The following is a 20,710-nucleotide window of genomic DNA, read 5'->3' on the forward strand; positions in this document are numbered from 1 at the left end:
GGTGGAGCTCTTTGACGCTCATCTCCGTGTATGGGGTGCCTTGGCGTGCGACTAGCGTCCAATGATGTTGATATCAGGGTGTCATGATCCTGTACGGAACAGTGCGCAGAGCCTCCGGCCGGGTCATCAATTGGAATAGAGCCCGAGATTCTCAAAAAGTTCTCGGAACCCTAATATTAATAACACAACGTCCTCAGCCAGCTTTAAGCTCGACCGGGCAACAAATTGATTCGCAGTCCGTAGTAGTACAGTGACAATGAAGAACTAAAGTATCAACAAATTCGACGTTACTGGCTTCACGCGCTGCATGCTCTGTCAACCATAGTAATTTCCTGGAACAGGCATGTCGCGAGGAGCAATGTAGTTCAAGTACAACGCGTACTGCCTCTCGCGTTCCTTGACCCTTTTCCTGAGCTTCTTTTCCTTCTTGCGCCACTTCTTTTCCTCCTTCTTCTCCCGGCGCCTTCTCTTGGATTCAGCGAGATCACCACCGCGACCGTAGTACCCGTCGTCAGACTCCGAAGAGAGAGAAGAAGAAGAATCCGACGAGTCTGAATCAGAGTCGAGGTCAAGATCAGGCATTGGAAGGTTTTTGTCCATGGTCCCTGTGTGCGGACCTGAGCGTCGCTCGCGGCCTTTGTAGAGGACCACCTCAACGCGACGGGCACGGAAGAATGAATCGTTCCACAGATTGATCAAATCTGCAACAAGTGAGGTACGCTTTGGAGGAATCCCCCCCTTGGAGAACTCATGGATGGGCATCTTGCCAGCCCACGCAAGAGCAAGATCCTGGAGTGAAAGTGAGCTGACATGCCAATCAATAAGTCTGTCACCACGTACATTCATGAATCTGATCCAATCCTGGTGGTAAACGTCATGAGTGTCCAGCACTAGTGGCATGCGAGGAATCTGATCGTAGAACTTGTCCATATCTTGGATCCTCATTACGCTGAACGGGGTGTAAGGCTGGGCGGCATTGGGCGGACGGGAGAATGCCTCCGGAGCAGCGAGCTGTAGTGATTCTCCTCCTGTGGCAGCACCGGGCATACGGGGGGATGAAGGGAATCCTGCGTTGGGCATACGGGGGGATGAGGGGAATCCTGCATTGGGCATACGAGGGGATGAAGTGAATCCTGCGTTGGGCATACGTGGGGATGAGGCGAATCCTGGCCCAGCAGGCGCACCAGGCATTGGAGAGGGTGCTCGCGACCGAGGGGCCGCGATAGGCTGGCCTTCAAGGACATGCCCACGGGGGTATACTGATTGAATTTGGCCAGGAGGGACAAATGGCGAAGGAGCGCGATGAGGAGGAGGATAGGTCGATGTTGGCGGTTGACCATGGTATGGGGACGGTGCACGGGATACGGGGCGTGCGTATGGAGAAGGTGCACGCGGCGGCATTGGAGAAGGACCACGGGGCACCTGCGGCATTGGAGAAGGCGCTCGAGCACCATAAGAAGAGGGTGGTCCCCCATAAGGAGAGGGTGCTCTGGCGCCATAAGGAGAGGGCGCTCTGGCACCGTAAGGAGTAGGCGCTGTGGCACCATAAGGGGAGGGCGCTCTGGCACCATAAGGAGAGGGCGCTCTGGCACCATAAGGAGAGGGCGCTCTGGCACCATAAGGAGGCGCTGTAGCACCATAAGGAGAGGGCGCTCTGGGAGGGGGTCCTGTAGCCCCATAAGGAGAAGGCGCTCTAGCACCATAAGGAGAGGGTGCTCGGGCACCATACGGAGAAGGCGCCCTCGCCATGGGATCCGGTCCACCAGGGTACGCGGAGGGGAATTCTTGCGGCCTCATATTTGGTGAAGTGGCGAAATTACCTACAGGCCTGTAAGGGGAGGCTGCACGGTTGTAAGGGCTAGCACCTCCAGTTGTTGGATAACCTGTTGGGCTGCTGTAGGTGGCGGGAGGGGAAGAGTATCCCCCTGGACCACTCTGAGAAATCTTTCTGGGTCTCGCAGCAAAGGTAACCTCCTTGCGCTCTACTACGTCGAGATCTCCAAATCTGCGGTCAAGATCTGCGGGATTGCCATAGGTGCCGTACGCAGCGGTCCCCGGCATCGCGTATCCAGAGGGAGGTGCTTCTCCATAGAAGCTCCTTTTGCGTTCTCTGACATGAGTATCCCTCTCGCGCGACATGCGGATCTCTATTTCGTCCTTTTCAATCTGTTTCGCGATGTTCTTTAGGGATGCCTTCTCTTCTTTCTTTTTGCGCTTCTCCTCAGAGCGTTTCCTGGAAGAGATGTAGTGTCTGAAGCAACATTGAATTGAACGAACCATACCACTTTTCGAGCTCCTTCTCTTCATCCCTGCTGAGCTGGCCGCGATTAAAGGATGCAGCGAATTCCTGAGTCGCACCCTCAGTAGTCATGGGCAAAACTGGAACAATCTGAGGACTCACTGCATTGGCAGGCTGAGCACCCGCTGGCAAGATCTGTGTGGCTTCGGCAGGGACCCATTGGATACCATGCACAACACCTTGGGGTGTCTGATAGCTGCACATCATAATCTGATCAGGCGACGCGATCTCGTTAACATCGCAACCACTTGCCTTGCAGGTACCGCTCTGCAACATCGATGGGTTACGATAAGGCTAGTTTGCGAGAGAGATGTCGATCATACCTGAAGGGATGATATGTAACCTGACCATCCGCGCTGGTGGATGTTGTGTAAGTGATAGATCCAGGCGCGATCTGGCCGCCAGACGGAGGCGAGTATGGCTGAGGCTGCTGTTGCGGTTGCTGTTGAGGTGAAGCAAATCCTCCTGTTCCGTTCATTGTGCACTCTAGTTCTGAAGATGAGGGAAGCTGGGAGAGAAGGGGATGCCACTGATAAGAGGCCTCATCTAATAAATTGACCCTGTAGCCCTACCCTGCCTCGTGTTGCGCTATATCGAGACAATTGCTGGCGATGGCCGAGTTTTCAGCGCTGATTTTGTTCCTATCACAAATAGACCGTATTTGATCGGCTGGTGGGGCGAACGTATGCCGGTACCCTCAGTCTAACTTACCTGGGACCTAACTCGTACTTTTAACAGCTCACTACATACTTGAGATGTAACATAACAAAAACTTGACTGTGCGCATGGGTGTTAGAGGGAAGCATCATCATTGTCTTGACTTGAGAAGGGTTGGTTAGCTTACCTAATCACTTCCAGCCTGCATACCGTTCTCGAGTACGATTTTGTCACGTTGAACCATCAATCTCATTAAAAGAAAAAAAGTCTGTCTCATAAATGCATGGATCAGATGCTTCCGACGTACCAGGAAATCATCCTTTTCCGCGAAGAAGCTCCAGTAAGATTGGATCCTCTTCTGTATTTGTCTCCGAAAGCTAGATGCAGCATTGTCAGGGTATCGTTTGACTAGTTATCGAAGCGACAAATCAGGGAGCATACGTCAGGATCTGCATGAATCTGTCTGGCCATCATTAATGATTTAGTGACACTGGAGGGTATAAGTGGTCACCGGTAGCACTTCTTTGGGAATGAAGTATCCCTGGTAGGCTCATGAACGTCTTCTGAGGGCAAATCATGTATGTCATTGCTTGGACTTTGATGGATTGATGGCCCGCTTCTCAATACTACGGCATACCACCAAAGCACCAGATAAAAGAGAGTGCCCTCGGTCAGGTCATGGGTAGCCTATGCTTTCTGTCAAGCTTCGAGACGAACTAGGAAGAAACAATGGCCTATGAAGGTCAGTCCCTCTGCTATTGCATCGAAAAAGCGGCTCACATTATCAGCCTCCTGTATACAAACATCTTTCAGATTTCAACCAGGAAATCACATGGCGTCTGGGCAGCTCACTCCACGAAGATTTTTGCCTCTCTCTAAGCGCCTTCTCCCTAAGCAATCAAATGCAGTGAAAGATCGAGAAATAGTACCATGAGCTAGCGTTACTTTCTCAGTATCAGATATGTCGTCGACCATTTTCGACGAAAAAACTCGAACGCTCCAGGCCTGGCGTCAACAACAGTGCGTTACTAATTACCAGCCGTCAACGCGTCAACGCTATTCCAAATCCCTAATGATGAAAAGTATAAACACGCACAGACACCATGATGATAATCCCACGACATGTGCCAAATGAAGTGTTGAAAGCCTTGCAGCTCATTTTCGTCCTCGACGATAGTTGCACCGTCCTAGCCGGTGCTTGTGGTCATGGAATTTGTTGGGTCAGCTTGTTTTAGGAAATGGCACACCTTGGCAGATGGGTGCGCAATGTTTCGCCTAGTGCCAACAGTACGGCAAATTTTTAGGCGGTACACTTAAAGCTGTTGCCATATTTCGGCAAAGCAAGGAAGTTCTTCCATCATCCAAAAAATGCAACCGTCGGTGCCGCGGAAGTAATTCGGAGCATAGTTGCTGCGCTATTCAAGCAGACCTTTCACAAGCTGCTCTGAGTTAATAAAATTTGAACTGAGTAGTTACCAACCGTCAGCGCAAGTTTGTAGGCAAGAATTTACTCTTACCATGTTACTTCCCCTACAAACTGAATGCCAGCTGTGGTCCTTCGGTAGCTGAGTCGAGTATATGGAGTTGGGTCTCAGAAACTGCGGTATTAACGCACTTCACGAAATGGGACTCTCTCGAGTATCAGGGTACACTGACGATTCTCCCTTTCAAACTTCTGACACTCCAGTCACGAGAGGAAGCGGCCGGTAAGCGGATACCACCACTCGGTAAAATCATACAACTCCTCACGGTGCTCTGAAAATAGTGGTCGACTTCCCGGAACGATTTAGATGCACCCATGACTGCGAGTTCACCTGGAAACGCGGCTCCTAGGAAGCACTTGACTTCCTTTTCCGTAAGACTGCGAGTGTGCAAGGGACCAAGGGTAAATACCTCTATTTTATGCAAGAACTCACATCTATTTATTTTGGCATCTAGGCTTCTTTGCGGTCATGTCGAGATCTTGTTCAGTTTATTGCTGTAAAAGAAAGGAAACAACCAGTGGACCAGAAATAATGGTACAGGCCACCAAGCTGTCATGAACTGAATTCCATGTGGTCAAACGATTCGTCTTGCGGAAAAGCTGTAAACCCGTGGTGCTTCTGATTGTCACGTATCTCCGCCGAACAACGCCAATGTGCCATTAATTTCCATACAACGGAGACGGCTATTGCTTGTAGATTGAACACTTCTCTCCCCAAAAATTTCACTCATGTAGTCGCTTTGTGACATATAAGACGATATCCTTTAGAGGGAGATGGGCAGCATGATACGATTCACCATCGAGACTATCCGATACTTTCAGCAGCCTATGTCAGAATATTACTGTCGGTGAAGAAGGGTACGAACAATCATGCGAGTTGATATCAATGATGACTTGTTCTGATAGTGTACTTGACCAGCAATCCGAAAGAGCGAGGAGATGCCACTTGCTGTAGAATTCAGATGGAAACATAAAATATGACATACTGGTCCGGTGAGAGACAATATTACAAAAAGTTGCAAAAGGTAATAGATTACTTTGCCTGGTGAAAGATGTCCGACACTTCGCGGAATGAGTCCGAATGCAGTTCACGAGAACCGCCACCACAATATGATGATAAGAATAACTGCCACAGCACCAAATGGTGCGTATTGTCGTATAAGCGCCTGAATATTTATGTTTCTTGCTGCTTTGCGGTACTTTTCCGATTCAGAACGCAGGGAAGTTGACAGATGCGACATTCCTGTAGAGCGTCAAAGCATAGAGGATCCGAAAGAATATTCACACTCACTGTCTAACGAGTCCCCCCTCCACAAAAGCTCTTCCATGTTCTTAGTCATGATTCGAGTGACGTCTTGCAATTCATTGTTTAACTTGTCCAAGTTTGATGATCCAGCTGTATCAGCTGCGCGTGTATCTTGATATAGCCGTGCTGTTTTCGACATAAAGGTATCTGAATGCAGCGCGAATGAGTCCTCGGTAAAATTTAGTGCAATAGGATCGCGCACCAAACCCGACAAAGGCATAAGGTTTCCGCACAGACTCTACTTTGGGTCCGTAAGATACGGAGAATTCCTTTGAAAGTTCTTCTAGATACGAAAAAGCAAGCTTCCGCGGGTAAGATTTGTCCGCAATGGTGAGGTACACGACATTATCCGCGAGGAGGTAGCTGTAGTAGCCGGCGGCTTGAGATGCGGAGCCTGATCGAGATAAGAACGGACACTCACTGAAGTGTGTACTGTCCACTTTCGATGGAACACCGCGGTTCCGAGTTGGGAGTGATACGTCGAAAAATTAGTTTCGACTGTTGCTTGTGCTCCTGAAGGGCCTGCTCGGTCTATTAGGGTAAATAAGCCTCCTCAGTAATCGAGAAGTCAAAGAAGCTAACCTGTTCGTCGTCCACGCTTGCTGCCATTGGCAAAGCATCTGTTGCGCGGACTATTATTGTTGAGCGGACCATGGTGGGAGATGGTGTTGTCGTGGCTCAAGTGGAAGCAATTGCGGAAAGTGGTGGAAGCACGTGATCGGCGGTAAATTGGTCGATATCCGAAATAGGAAACTTCGGGCAGTCAGCTCAAAGCCTTCAAAAGCTCATCAAAACCGTTCTTGAATCGTGTCAGTCCGATTGACCGGTGAAGGTGAATCTCTAGATCTTGTCACTCGCATGGTCGAGCAATATACAACACTGAAAAAGTTCGAGGAAGTTCAAGTTAATTTTACTCGGCGTCTGCCGCCGGCAGGGTCTCATCCCGTTGAAATATGATTCGTCCGGGTCACTCGTGAGTGTTTTATTTAAACATGTTCCAGGGGTCAATATTCGCAGTCCTTGTTCACAACCACCATCATCATGACTCTCTCCTTGTTCGACGTTCGCAAACAAGTGCGTACCACATTAGAATCTTATCAACTTTTTACATGACGTTCGTATCAACAGCTCACGTTTTACGGTTCCTACCACTCTAATCCAGTCAACGTCCTCGTTCATATATTCGGGGTCCCAGCTATTCTGTGGTGCGTCGTCTTCTCATTGCTTGGGAGTACGGACTATGTACCACATTGCTTTGATTCAGGAGTTCACTGCTGTTGGCTACTCGCATCCAAACTCCCGCATTCTTGCCAGAATTTCGCTATACGTTCAATGAGTACCTCTTATTCGATTTGAACACGCCCGCCGTGGTCGCCGCCATCTATCTTGCATACTATATTATCCTTGAACCGTTGGCTGCAGTCAGTTTCTCACGCCATGGATCCCATCTATATCGTCATCTGACACCAATCCTAGTTGTTGTATGCGCCACAAATGGTGCTGACTTTACTGACGGCAACAGCTCACGCCCACCACCCCGATGGCATTCGAGACGCGATTATTATTCAAGTCATTTCATGGATTGCACAGTTCCTTGGGCATGGACTCGCTGAGGGTCGTGCTCCGGCCCTTTTAGACAACATTGTCGGTGGTAGGTTCATCGATCAAGCATATAATCCGTACGTTGCCTGCTAACAATCAATTCTAGCCCTTGTACTCGCTCCGTTCTTTGTACACTTGGAATTGATGTTCATGCTCGGATATCGTCCTGCTCTACACAAGCAACTGCAAAACGATATAGGCACTGAGATCGCCAAGATGAGAAAGACACAAGGCGACAAGAGACGCCTCGCAGAAAAGAAGGCCAGTTAATTTGATCGACGACAGCATCCTAGTCGCATATCTATCATCTTAAAATTTACGTATCTGTTGAATCTCCTGCTTTGCCCGACCTCATGGATTCTTTTATTCCTAGCCTGTGGAGGTTCTGGGCTGTTTATAGTTCACCGTCGTCTTGTATCATACATTAACTGGGTTATTTTCATCTTTACCATTGATTTCGATCAATAATGAACCCAGTTTCCACTATCAGGTTGCATGCTTATCACGGTTGGTTCACCCTTAAATGAGACTGGTGGGAGGCTGGAGGGTTGGTTCTCCGACAGGGGTAACATAGCACGAGGTGAGGCCTCCGTCGACCTTGAAATCCGTGCCCTATTGACGTCGCGTTAATTAAGCATCTCACACTGATTGGCAAGAAACATACAGTCATATAACTGCTGTCATCGCTTGCCACTGTGTATACAATGGTGAAATCAGATCAGCCAGATGGTGACACCAAGTAAGAACGTACAGAACAGTGCAGCCTTGGCGAGTTCCACAGCCTCACCGAACCGACCCATGGGGAGATGAACAAGCCGGCGCTCTTTCTTTTCCGATGTGTTGAGGAAATCCATCAAAAGAGCTTCAAAGTATGATACGTCAGTAATATCGATTTTTGTGTGGTTATTGTGCACTGACGCGTCTTTAGCGGTCCGCTATGGGTATTAAGGTCAGCACGCAGCAATGCAAGTCCTACTTTAGCTTACGGGCATAGAGAGTTCAGTCGAATTCCTTCTCTCGCGTGCACCATCGCGAGTTCTCGTGTCATGGACAACACAGCACCCTGATGTTCTTTCAAGCCAACGTACTTCAGCGAACGACTATCATGCTTACCTTGGATGCAGTATCTGAAGAACGCGGTGAATCGTCTGTTTTAGAAAACAAAAAATGCAGTTGTGTTCACATACATGCTAACTGTGGTGTGGCGGCACCCATGAGCGCGACGAAGCTCGCAGTGTTGATGATGGAGCCCCCAACACGGAGGCCTTTCTCCTCGTCGACAGGATTTTTCCGCATAGCCATAATAGCATACTTGCAGCCCCACCAGACACCCTTTACGTTTATTTGCATTGTCAGGTCCCAGATCTTCTCTTCGGTGTTGAGGGCGTGATCGTCTGCTGGGTGCATGATGCCTGCATTGTTGAACTATGGATTTATAGAGACTCGTTGAAACATCGTGCGGATAATCATAAGATATGAATCCTACCATCACATCCAATCTACCAAACTCTGCAACAGCTAGATCAACCGCTCCTTTGATGTCATCCTCCTTCCCGACATCAGCGTGAACGGCCAGCGCTTTGACGTTTGGGAAGCGTTGCTGGGTAAGCGCAGCACCTTTTTGTGCAGCTGCTAGATTGATGTCGACTAACAAAACGTTGGCGCCTTCTTGAGCGAAGAGCAAGGACGATTCAAGACCGATGCCACTGTGATCCCCTTAAGATCAGAAAATGCGATGTCATGTTTGAGCAGACTCACGAGCCGGCTCCGGTGATGAGGGCAACCTACATTCGAAATTTCTGTCAGTATGTCCTGTTGCAAAATATTTATTTGCGTTACTTTGTTTGCAAGGCGTTGGGACATGACTAGTAGTACTGATTGTGGTTCAAAATAAAGTTGTTGTGCTCGATCGGATAATGAGGCATGATCAGATAAACGGATCAAATGAGATTAGGTGCCTATTTATAGCTACTAGGGGTTCGCTGCGCGAACCTAAGATAGACCGCAGTCATACTTCGCTTGATCATGTGATCAAATTGCCTTTGTTCGCAAAATTAAAACCAGAGAAAGTTAGCTAGAGTACATCCCCAGAGCACCTAGATTTCAGAATTAGAATATAGCTTAAACTGGGAGTAGAGATAGTTTTTTCATAAGGTACTAGATGTCCACTAGAGTTCGCGCAATTTTGGCGTAACGTCTATTACTCCACAACGCATCAACATAAAAATTTAATTAGTTGACAGCTCGATAGCGTGACATCGAAAGTACAGCACCTGCTAGTTTTTTTTTTGAATCTCGACGTGTTGAGTCCAGCGGAAGGTTACCGCGCAGAAAAGTGCATTTTCCCTAGAGTTCGCGCACTTTGTCACACCATGTCACACGTCTGCCGCCATGCCTTTTCGCACTCTGTATCAGTGTCCGCACCGTTCGTCGCGCTGTCAGAGGCAATGGTACACGAAACAATCTGTACGACGCGGTAGAAGCGTGCAATCAATTCTATTGCAATAGTTATGTGATTGTAAGATATATAGTATTATATCTCGGCTCTCGAGAGTAACTAATGTGAATAATAAGGTGTAGCTTGTGCAGGTATATGATAATTGTGAAGAGAATGATGAGGAACGGTATGATAGTGTGTGTTGCTAGGTGCATGATGTAAATTATGCTGGGGAGAGAATGGATAATGCAGGTGTCCATGAGGAAGTAAAGTAGGTGCAACTTGAACACCAGAATGAACAGCGGCCAAGGGAGGATCAGACATTGACAGCGCGTGAACATAATGTGGAGTAGTGGATGAGGATGACGCTGGTAAGCCCGTCGAACGGTCGTTGAGTTGACGACGAATTGCAGGATGTTCAATTTGAAGTGATTCGGACACTGCCGGTGCAATGTTTTCATCAATCATGCTCGCATGCACGCATTTCTGCCCGTGATGGAGATGACCATAAAGGCCAGTGAATTGGACGAACACCACGAAAGCGGCCACGAAGAGTACTCTCGGGAATACCATAGTAAGTTGCTGTTCTCCTGATGTTTGGTGTGTTACCAGCTCGCTGATCTTCCCAAAGCTTTGCGCAGGCCTTCTTGACTTTTTCTTCTTGAGCCTCGCGCAGCTGTTTGGACTTGACCATGCAGCCGTTGGGGACTTCAATTTTGCATTGGTGTTTTTGTGCCGCATTTCGGCATTGCGGAGTTTTGATTTACACAGTCTCAATGTAACGCTTTGCATAGATTGTCACGTCTGGGGCATATTTCTTTTATCACAGATGATCCTGACAAGCATGTAGCCCCGGAGAAATTTGTTTTGGTATTTCCTCATCATGTATAACCATCACACCACATTCCAGAATTTTATGAGGTGATCTGACCTTCATAGTGAGCCTTCTATGCACAAAATTGCCCTCCAGCACCAATAATTTCGCCATAGGACGAGATCTACTTCGGTTTTCTTCAAATAAAAAATACCACACTATGTATTACGCTAGGGGGAACTTGACTATACAATACATAAGGATTCTGTGCAGAATTGCGTGTGCTAGAGTCGATGCGCGGACTCTTGGGACACACGGACTCGTGGGACTATCTAGTATGGCTCACGCACTTTCCACTAATGTGTGATGGCATGTGACATGATGTGACTAGCTGTGACCCAAACACTAGTAGAGGATTGTCTGATGACCATCGTGGACCAGAACATGCTCAAATGATGTAGAAGTAAAATAGCATGTCCACCAAGGTTCTTCAGGTGTTTCAGTGCACATTTGAGCATTGTGTCATGGTAGTTTGAGAATGTCATACCAATTATGTGTTCCCCCTTAGTTTGTCACACAACAAGGTTCAAAAGGGCTCATAACATTTGTTTTCTTAATGGTACTTTCAATTTCAATTTTTTCAAAAATCCAGCCGTGCAGCATTGTGCGCAGTGTAAATACAAAGAACCCTGCATGATTTCTTTTTGCAAAATAGATGTTTTACAATTACTATTAACATTTCAAACAAAAGTAACACTTTGTCATGTTTCGTTAGCAGAAAGTGCGTGAGTCATACCTTACTTGGAACACAATGCATTGTGCTTTGTCAGCTACTCAATGATCCACTTCAGCAGCCAACAACGGAACAAAACTGTCTCTCTACTATGCCAAAACAAAAATTGTTCAATGTTGCAAACCTCGGAAGTTGGGCAAAGTCACTTGGACACTCAGGAAACAAAGAAAATGTAAGAAACCTCATAATTTAAAGCAGCTACAGAAATACTAAAACAATGGCCACAGGAAGTTCCAATGACAATCAATGTGTCTGAGTCTCCTCCATCCAGTCTGAAGAGGAAAAAGAGGAAAGTAACAATTACTGTGGTATTGGATCCTCCTCCATTTGTGCTACAAATAATAGAGCTATCTCTGAGTCCACTTTATGAGTCCAAGCTCAAGCATCCAAGTCAATGTGCCATGGGAGAGGCTTCTCCCCCAGATTCAAACATAAATATGGCTAGTGCCAGGATAAATACTGTAACAGGGTTCTACAAGCCCTCACCCACTGTCAAGGAGGCACACTTAGCCTTCAATGATATCAAAAGGATTCTTAGACTACCAAAGAAGACTGCTGGCTACAAAGACCCTAAGCTTGACTCAGTCTTTTGTCGCCGACTCGAAGGAATGAAACAATTCTTGTGGGTCTATGTTGACCCTCAGTCTTTGGCATATGGAAAGTGGACAATGGCATCATTACTTACCGCAAAAGCTCTAGAACAAAACCCGCACACTCATGAGTACTCCGTGAACAAGTACATGCCTTCATTGCAGATCGCGATGTAGAGATTCGCATAATTACAGGCTTGCAATGTGTAATACTTCAGTCCATACCACCCGGGTTCGCAGCACCAACTCGCAGCATCATTCCCTGACCTTTCCCCAGCCATTTCCATATCAGGTGACACTTTCCTGCATCACACAACTTTCCCATGCCTCGTGATGCCCTTGTATCGCTCGCTTTCCCACACTTTCATCGCCCTATCATCCAGTAGCATCCATCCACTGTCCAGCAAGTCTCACTGGTATGTATTTCCGCATTTTTATCAAAATGGCACCATATCAGAGCATGGACCCTAATTTACACACCTTATTACATACATTATCTCCTACTTGGCTCACTTAGCGAGATACATATATAGGACCACATTTTTCACCCTTTATTACACCACTCCTTACCTTAGTGGAGTCCTCCCATCATGTCAATACCTAGAGTCAGAATTTATTAGCAATCTTTAGTTTTCATTGAGCCCTTGTCTATTGCTCATTGCATTTCACATTTTCGCATTTTCGCTATTTTGCATTTTGCATTTTGCATTTTGCATTTTGCATTTTGCATTCCCGCACCTCGCACACATGTCGCTTGCTTTGCACAGCCACTGCACGACTGTGGATTTATCTTCCTTGCTCCCCCTTGGATCAAACGCACTTGTCCCTGCAAGCATAGCAGACTAGGCATCACACTGATCACTATATCAGCTTCTTGTGTCCCTCCCTTAGATTTATTATTTGACCTAGAGCTGAGTTGATTCACCTTCAGTGAGAACCTTCCATTTAATATCTACAGGACATGGAACAAGTCATTACTTGACAAAGGCGAGGATCTCACGCAAGAAATACACATCCATCTGCAGGGAATTGGAAAGTATGTGAAGGCTATGGACCTTGTTGACTTCCTTAACACACCAGAAATGCGAAAAAGGAGTGGACTCACAAAGCGAATTCATCTTGCAACTGTACAGTGATGGATGAAAAAGCTCGAGTACCGCTGGACAAAAGATCCCAAAGGTCAATTTATCGATGGTCATGAAAGAGATGACGTTGTGGCTTACTGGCAGGAAACTTTCTTGCCTGCATAGGCAGCAATCAAGGAGAAGACTTGAGATTGGTCTTGTAATGAGAGAGATGGAGATTACCCTTGTCCATCACTACAGGAACAGAAGACAGTTGTATGGTGGCATGACAAGTCCACATTCTATGCAAATGATTGTCGCAAAACATGATGGGTCCATAATAGTGAAACAGCCATGCCCTATGTAAAGGGAGAGGGACCATCACAGATGGTCGCAGATCTTGTTTCTGCTGATTATGGGTGGCTGCAGTCACCTAATGGAAAAGAGGAGGCTCGCGTCTTCAAAGCAGGAAAAAATTGTGAAGGGTACTTCACAAACCAGGACATCCTTGAACAAGCTCAAAGATCAATGGATATTCTAGAGAAGCACTACACCAATGAAAACCATGTCCTCATGTTTGACAATGCAACAACTCCCTTAAAATGTGCAGATGGAGCTTTCTCAGCAAGAAATATGCCAAAATCAAAGGCAGAAATGAATCGGGGCGTGGAGGTCAATATTTGAGGTGCAGCTGGCAAACAAGTTTATGGTGCAGATGGCAAGCTGTTGAAAGGAAACATTCAAATGGGTGATGCAACCTTCGCAGATGGATCAAAACAGTCACTCTATTTCAGTGAAGATGCTGGACCCAAAGCCAGTCTCTTCAAAGGTATGGCTGTGATCTTGCACGAGCAAGGCCTGATTTAGAAATTGAAGCTGCAGGCACAGTGCAAGGACTTCAAGTGTGCAAAGGGAGCAACAAATTGCTGTTGTCATCGGGTCCTATACAATCAGCCAGATTTCATCGCTGTCGAGTCAAATCTAGAAAGGATATGCAAGGCAAGAGGATTTTCAGTGTTATTCCTTCTGAAGTTCCATTGTGAACTTAACTTCATTGAACAGTGCTGGGGATATGCAAAAAGAATTTATCGTCAATATCCCACATCATCGAAAGAAGCAGACCTCAAACGAAATATTCTTTTGGCTCTCGAATCAGTACCACTCAACAGTATGTGCAGGTGTGTTAATTGTTGCAATCTTACATTAAAATGTTCACACCACTCAGGTTTTCAACATGAGCCTGCCGGTGAAGATGAGGAATCTAAACTGTGGTCAAAGTTGGTGCTAAGCTAAGCAAACACAGCTAGTCCTGGGCATGAGTGAAAACATCAACCCAAGGGCAGCTAACTGGTAAAGGGAAACCTCTCTTTGTAAAAAGAGGGACACCAAACAACTAATAAAGTACTAGGACTAAGTAATGCACGAAGTGCGAGGCGAGAGCGATGCAATGTGTGAAAGGCGGACATGCGCGAGTGTGAAAGGCGAGGTGCGCAATGTAAAGAGTAGATCTGGGCTGGGCTCTACAGAATGTGAGTCCCTAGTCCTGAGAGATGCGAGTGTGCTTCATCCCAAGAGACAACCTAAAGAACTACCTTGATAATGCAAGGGAAGTCTTATACAGTCAGAGAGTAGACGAGATATTGGAAGTAAACCTTTTTAATGTTCATCCAAAGTTCTGAGATGCTTGTCTGATTCGACTGAAAGTCGTCCGAAGCTGCGAAAGTGTTGTCCAAAGTAGCGCAATGCCTTCCGAGGCTTGTGAGAGCTGTCCAAAGGTCAATATATGTTGGTGTGTCGATGTGTCAAATAATATAAGACTTTGCAAAATGTCTGAAGTCCGGAATGATGCTAATCTATCGGAACTCAAGAATAAATGAAGTGCAGAATTTGGCAGCGGTCTAGCTAAACAATCATTCTGAATGAACAAAGATCGATTGTGCAGTTACGAATATACCGAGGTGACTCTACTAATTACGACTTGAAGTACAGGAAGTGAAGTGAAGTATCAGTAGGCAGTGAGCAAGATTATATCCTGCTTCTGTGAGAGACTGGAATCTGTAGGCGAAACTAGTAGCAAGATAAGCAAGTCTGAACCTATGTAATAAGCCGCGAGGCAAGCAGCAATGCAAGTATACATGTAATAAGCCGTGATGCGTACTGTTTATATGTATTCCAAGGCTCCTGACAGGATGCCAATGGGATTTATCCATGTAGCCCTAAGACATAGTCAACATATAGATAGAATAAGGGAAAATGCACCAGCAAAGTCAAAAGGACAAGGATAGGACATGGTATGGTAACTTGCGAGGTTTGGACGGGCCTCAGAATGCAGGAACTGCCTGCAGAAGATCCGGACAAGTGCATGTAACCTTTGGAAGGTCAAGGGAGGTCAAGGAATGGTATGGGACATAAGTGTTAGTTTGACTGGTTCCGAGCCCAGCGCCGCGACCATTGTTACAGCGACACAAAGGTAGCATGCACGAGTGAGGGCAAAGTAGGAACAAATAAGAGAGATGAAAGAGAGACGAGGCAAGATGAGTGTTAACACCCCAACTAAGGTTGGCTGATGCTAAGGCGAAGGTGGAGAACCGAGGCACGCGACTTTAGATAGTCACTTGCAAACAACGAGTAAAATTCCTTGTATCTAAGGATACAGAGAAAGTGGGCAGAAAATCGACCCAGTACATAAATAATAGAGGGGTATAAGTAAAGTAGCTAGGCGCACAGGTCCGATGTAATGAGGTGAACAGGATATAAATAGTACACGAGGTATGTAATAGGGTCTTGGTTACATGTGAAGCGCAGAGCTGAGTATTAGCAATGGAAACCAATTAGACAAAAAGGAAATATGATGGGAAAACACACCAATGAACTTCTAAGGACATGGGATGGAGTGCACGGACAATGTGAGTGCGGATGTGTGTGCAAAACCTGCGAAATAAAATATAAGTGCGCCAATGTGCTAGACGTATCCTGTGGATTAGAGCTGGAGTTTGTAGGAAAAGTGGGAGAATTCGGAGGGAAGTGCCTGTGGAGACATGAGGCTCTACACTAGTTCATGGATGCATACCACAAAGGACTGAATGAGAAGCAAGCTGCGTGGGCTTCAAAGAAGTACAGAGGCCACCGAGTACTGCCAGATAGTATTTTGCGCGATCTCGACAAAGCTGATGTGTAGTGTGATTGTCGATAGTAAATGTAACATAGGTCACAGTCAGGTCACCACAAAAGTCACACCACGTGATCAAGTGAAGTATGACTGCGGTCTATCTTATGACCTTGCTCCAGACAATTTTTGCTTTGTGGGAATGGTAACTCAGCATGGTGGTGTCAAACGATCATATTCGCAGTCCCACACCATCTTTTACTCTTTTCATCCCTTATTTTTTCTACCTATCTACTTTCATTGAGCCTCATGTCTTTCACTTTAGCAGTCCTTTCTGCTTTCACCATTCTTCTGAGTTTTCCACCTTTTTGTTCTGCCCTCGTCTCTGGGATGCAAGGGTAAGTGTTTTAGGTGCCAGCTCATGTCATCAACTGAAACTCCACTCAGATGGGAGTAATTTTTGTATATTCTATGCAAGTATTCAGTTAACACCACTTTTTCCAGTATTGGAAGGGATTAGTAGTTTTTGACTCTGATGACCTGCATTGGTCCTATGAGTGAAGGGTTAGGGTTATTCCATGTTTGGCAATCCATCCCAGGACAGCCCTGGACTAGGGTTGGGTTCCGAATTCAGATTTTTTTTTTCGTCTGTGCTCCTAAACATCACATTTACAATCTAAACTACCATGCAACCAACTGTGTTTGAATTGCTGAACACCTCTGACAATTGCTGTGCTTTTATTTTCAGTGCGTATTGATTGACAAGCCATGCTCGTAACTGAACTGGCTGCTAGAGGCTTAGTAGAATGTCAATCTCAGGGGGATAATCATGTATACATTGAATGTAATGAGAGGATGCATACTCAGTTCGCAGCTGCAGGAGATACAATGTTATACACCCAATCACCTTCCATCATAGCGACGGAAGCTTTGTATACTGACCACACAGAGTTCAACTGTAAGAGCTGATGCCTATAACAGTAATATGTGTACTTAAATATTCATAGGAATTGCCAACTTGATTGCGAACAATCCTGCGACCACTGTTGTGTATGCAGAGTTACTTGTTTTGGCAGAAGATTTAGTAGATCTGGCCTTTAATTGGCAATATGAAGGTAACAACCACAACTGAAATGTTCAAAGCGAGTACATATGAGAATTGTCTGGAGCTGGCGTGCTCTTTCTGTCTTCTTTCTGCGTGACTGATAGCTGTATGTAGTTGATGTGTGTATGATTGATTACCTTTTGATGATACAGTTGATGCACAAGATGTTTTGATCCATGCAATCGATTACTGTCAGTAGTAGGCACACACACTCACAAACACATTGGCAATTTACACTGAGCTATGGTTCAGTTTGAAACTCAGGTAATTTGTCATCTTTTGCTTCTAAACAATGTCATCTATGACAGCCAAAGAGCAGAGTGCTGAAGTTTCCTGTGTTATGCATCTTGCAAATAGTCTGACTATGAAGGAAATAATTACTCAAGGAGGTCCTGGAGCTTTTTCTTGCACTGAACAGCATCGATGGGTCGATCTTCTTCATGCAGTGGAGCAATCTCCTGAACTTTGAAAGGTGGTGGAAGAAGCTTTTGAATGGAAGCAAGAAGCACATATTGATGAGCGACATGATCAAAATCAAGTGTGCACATTTTGGGAGTACTGAACTTCCTTCTAACTTGGATTTTGATTCCTTTCTTCTGGATGTTGAAGAATCAGTGAAAGAAGAGTGTTTAGCCAATTTCATTGATCATACAGGTAATGCTCAGACACTGCAAAGTATTTGTATTGTTTGTGCCGGCGAGTTCATGTCTTCTGACACATCCTTGATTGACATTATGTCTCTTCCTAATGGTTATCATCTGGTTCCTTCCCTTGAGTGCTCTCATCCCGCTCAAGAACTTACTCATTCCATGCTGTTGTACACGCTGGCCATTTCCATTCATCAAGCAGTTCTCACAGGTCATTTTTGCATGTCTTGCATATATGATATTCAGTACAATTGACTTTTAGCTCATGTGCTCACTAATGGTCTTTGGATCGGCACTGTTCCATGGGAACTCAGCATCCTCAGTCTACCTGAGTGAATTTTTGTTGCTCTATACTATCCTGCAGCATTCATCATCAAGTTGTATCCTCAAAAAAAAGGTGCTAGGCAGTGGGATATATCTGCTCTGAATAGTGGAGTCAGTAATGTGTCTACATACCATTTAAACCCTCAAGATATTTGTCACATGATTGAAGGAGACTTGTTGCCTCATCATCCAGATATTTTGCCTTCAGTGATTGTGGTCTCTATCATTAGTCCCCATAACTTGCCTGCTCGTTCACTTCCATCCATTCTCACTGTCAATTGATTATGTGTTCAAGCAGCTCTCTTGTTTTTGAAGGAAAACAATGAACTTTATCATAATATTCAGATTTCTGAAGATGCACTCACTTTGTTGCCAGAGAATGGAGTACCATCACAATTACCTTCCATGATCAAATTTTTGGATGAAGTGTACCTGCTAGAGCAAGAACGAGATGGCTATGTTATAGAAGATGATGATATTGAACATGTGTGTATTTACTTTTTCATTCCAATCTAATTTCAAATGAATATAATCAGTGAATCATAATTTTGATACACATGCAAGTGTGCAAGATCTTATGGAGGAAGATATTGTTTGTCCTACGAGTGGTCAGTATTTGATTTTTTCATACATGCATTTTTAATATATTGGTATCAGTGGAAACCAATGTGCTGCCTCTTCAATCACATGACATTCTGGATTCTGAAGCTGTTCATTTATTTAATAATGAAGTGTTGGCGCATGCATTCACTAATACATCTACATCTGTTGAAGAAGGATATACCATCAAGTATGACTCTAACTTTGTCAACAAGTATCCTCGACGAAACACACTTGGCGAACATACTACAGGAGAACCCAACAATCCAAATCATCTTTTGGAAGCCTTCCCCTGCCTTTTCCCATATGGTATGAGAGGCTTTAAGGTCAAACACCCTCATCCTATCACATACAAAAATCATGCTAAATGGGCTATGAGATACGTAGATAAGAGATTCAGGAAAGATCTTCACTTTATGTTTCAAGTCTTTGGTGTAATTCAGAAGCATCAAGTCTGTCGAGCTGCTATTCTCCAAGTTCAGAAGAAGACATTTCATGATCATGAAGAAGCCTTTCATACTTTGACCTCACATGATCTAACGGTTGCAGGCATCGAGGAATTAAATCATAAGCCACTTTCCAATCCTATAGTTCACTCTCTCAAACAACATGTGAATGCAGTATGGACAAAGGTCATCAGGACAGATGAATCACACATGAAAATCCGGGCTTTAATATGGGGTATGACTTTGATGAAAAATCCTCCATCATTGTGGATTATGCTTAACCTGATGTAGAGATTCACACTATTGCGGGTCTGCAATACATTATACTTCAGTGCATACCATCCAGTTTTGCAGCACCAACTCGCAGCATCATTCCCTAGCCTTTTCCCAGCTATTTCCATATCAGGCAACACTTTCCTGCATGTGCAATGTCCTCGTGCTCACACATCGCTCGCTTTCCCATGCTTTCATCACCCTATCATCCAGGAGCATCCATCCACTGTCCAGCAAGTCTCCCTGGTATGTATTTTCGCTTTTATTTAATATGGCACCATATTAGAGCATGAACCCTGACTTACATACCTTATTACATACATTATCTCACACTCAGCTCACTTAGCGAGACACATATATAGGTCCGCATTTTTCACCCTTTACCACATTACACCACTCCTTACCTTAGTGGAGTTCCCTCATGATGTCCATAGCCAGATTCAGAATTTATTAGCAGTCTTTTGTTTCCATTGAGCCCTCATCTATTGCTTATTGCATTTCGCATTTTTGCTATTTTGCTATTTTGCATTTCGTGTTCCCGCGCCTCACGCGCATGTTGCTCGCTTCACACAGCTGCTGCGTGACTGTGGATTTGTCTTCTTTGCTTTCCCTTGGATCGAACGTCCTTGTCCCTGCAAGCATAGCAGACTAGGCATCACTAATCACTATATCAGCTTCTTGTGTCCCTCCTTTAGATCTATCATTTGACCAACAGCTGAGTTGTTTCACCTTCACCGAGCGACATGCACAATCCTATTGCACAAGTTTTCATTGGTGAAGAAATCAATCTGGATGCATTCAATCATGATATGGGTCCCGATGTATTTCATTGATCCCTGAATGTTGCTTCAGATCCCTTTGGAGCTGCCCATTTTTATTATTATATCATCCAAGCCATTCTAGCCAATTTGTTTAGTATCACAATAAGCAGCAAGGGAAAGATCACATGGCGAGGTGGAATCTTTGGCATTGTTGAAGGTTATAATGGCACAGTTGAAGCTCAAGGAAGAGGCATGCTCCACTTACATCTCATACTTTGGTTGCAAGGTACATTTCTTGATTTAAAAATTCTCTCTGTTCATTTTCTTTGCAGGTGCTGGACAGGTGTGCAGTCGATGCAAGTTTGGATGTGCAATGTGCACAAACACAAGAGGCCACACGTGA

The 20,710-nt window shown here is 45.3% G+C and overlaps 8 protein-coding genes across 8 annotated transcripts; 4 read left to right on the plus strand and 4 right to left on the minus strand.

Moving 5' to 3' along the window:
- Positions 1 to 315: 315 nt before the first annotated feature.
- Positions 316 to 2,777, minus strand: EDB93DRAFT_1076125 (uncharacterized protein; the record flags this gene model as incomplete). Its single annotated transcript, XM_041445212.1, has 6 exons — positions 316 to 789; positions 841 to 1,100; positions 1,185 to 2,233; positions 2,283 to 2,347; positions 2,402 to 2,495; positions 2,623 to 2,777. The coding sequence occupies 6 exons, from the start codon at positions 2,775 to 2,777 to the stop codon at positions 316 to 318; spliced, it is 2,097 nt and encodes a 698-aa protein (XP_041312689.1).
- A 2,289-nt stretch (positions 2,778 to 5,066) lies between these two features.
- On the minus strand, positions 5,067 to 6,421 carry EDB93DRAFT_1117235 (Longin-like domain-containing protein). Its single transcript, XM_041448371.1, has 6 exons — positions 6,328 to 6,421; positions 6,167 to 6,276; positions 5,948 to 6,108; positions 5,731 to 5,892; positions 5,306 to 5,682; positions 5,067 to 5,254 (listed from the first exon to the last, which is right to left on the minus strand). The coding sequence occupies exons 1-5, from the start codon at positions 6,397 to 6,399 to the stop codon at positions 5,528 to 5,530; spliced, it is 660 nt and encodes a 219-aa protein (XP_041312690.1). The 5' UTR covers positions 6,400 to 6,421; the 3' UTR covers positions 5,067 to 5,254; positions 5,306 to 5,527.
- A 275-nt stretch (positions 6,422 to 6,696) lies between these two features.
- Positions 6,697 to 7,733, plus strand: EDB93DRAFT_434361 (uncharacterized protein). The gene is made up of 5 exons (XM_041456355.1): positions 6,697 to 6,819; positions 6,874 to 6,950; positions 7,010 to 7,166; positions 7,222 to 7,396; positions 7,454 to 7,733. Exons 1-5 carry the CDS (start codon positions 6,787 to 6,789, stop codon positions 7,615 to 7,617), a joined length of 606 nt encoding a protein of 201 aa, XP_041312691.1. The 5' UTR covers positions 6,697 to 6,786; the 3' UTR covers positions 7,618 to 7,733.
- EDB93DRAFT_434287 (uncharacterized protein) lies at positions 7,654 to 9,302 on the minus strand. The gene is made up of 10 exons (XM_041456354.1): positions 9,187 to 9,302; positions 9,106 to 9,131; positions 8,834 to 9,053; positions 8,535 to 8,772; positions 8,461 to 8,474; positions 8,334 to 8,410; positions 8,266 to 8,282; positions 8,099 to 8,209; positions 8,012 to 8,040; positions 7,654 to 7,959 (listed from the first exon to the last, which is right to left on the minus strand). Exons 1-10 carry the CDS (start codon positions 9,208 to 9,210, stop codon positions 7,867 to 7,869), a joined length of 849 nt encoding a protein of 282 aa, XP_041312692.1. The 5' UTR covers positions 9,211 to 9,302; the 3' UTR covers positions 7,654 to 7,866.
- A 200-nt stretch (positions 9,303 to 9,502) lies between these two features.
- Positions 9,503 to 10,198, minus strand: EDB93DRAFT_1117249 (uncharacterized protein). Its single transcript, XM_041448372.1, has 2 exons — positions 9,922 to 10,198; positions 9,503 to 9,865 (listed from the first exon to the last, which is right to left on the minus strand). Exons 1-2 carry the CDS (start codon positions 10,123 to 10,125, stop codon positions 9,713 to 9,715), a joined length of 357 nt encoding a protein of 118 aa, XP_041312693.1. The 5' UTR covers positions 10,126 to 10,198; the 3' UTR covers positions 9,503 to 9,712.
- Positions 10,199 to 11,482: 1,284 nt separating this feature from the next.
- EDB93DRAFT_1100022 (uncharacterized protein) lies at positions 11,483 to 12,158 on the plus strand (the record flags this gene model as incomplete). The annotated part of the gene is made up of 2 exons (XM_041446963.1): positions 11,483 to 11,563; positions 11,619 to 12,158. 2 exons carry the CDS (start codon positions 11,483 to 11,485, stop codon positions 12,156 to 12,158), a joined length of 621 nt encoding a protein of 206 aa, XP_041312694.1.
- Positions 12,159 to 13,399: 1,241 nt separating this feature from the next.
- EDB93DRAFT_1100023 (uncharacterized protein) lies at positions 13,400 to 13,912 on the plus strand (the record flags this gene model as incomplete). Its single annotated transcript, XM_041446964.1, has 2 exons — positions 13,400 to 13,649; positions 13,761 to 13,912. 2 exons carry the CDS (start codon positions 13,400 to 13,402, stop codon positions 13,910 to 13,912), a joined length of 402 nt encoding a protein of 133 aa, XP_041312695.1.
- Positions 13,913 to 18,804: 4,892 nt separating this feature from the next.
- On the plus strand, positions 18,805 to 20,710 carry EDB93DRAFT_1237748 (uncharacterized protein; the record flags this gene model as incomplete). The annotated part of the gene is made up of 6 exons (XM_041451455.1): positions 18,805 to 18,835; positions 19,002 to 19,259; positions 19,281 to 19,560; positions 20,286 to 20,359; positions 20,399 to 20,538; positions 20,651 to 20,710. The coding sequence occupies 6 exons, from the start codon at positions 18,805 to 18,807 to the stop codon at positions 20,708 to 20,710; spliced, it is 843 nt and encodes a 280-aa protein (XP_041312696.1).

This window comes from Suillus bovinus (assembly GCF_016758785.1).
Source record: "Suillus bovinus strain UH-Sbo-P2 chromosome Unknown EDB93scaffold_3, whole genome shotgun sequence".
Classification (NCBI taxonomy): Eukaryota; Fungi; Basidiomycota; class Agaricomycetes; order Boletales; family Suillaceae; genus Suillus; species Suillus bovinus.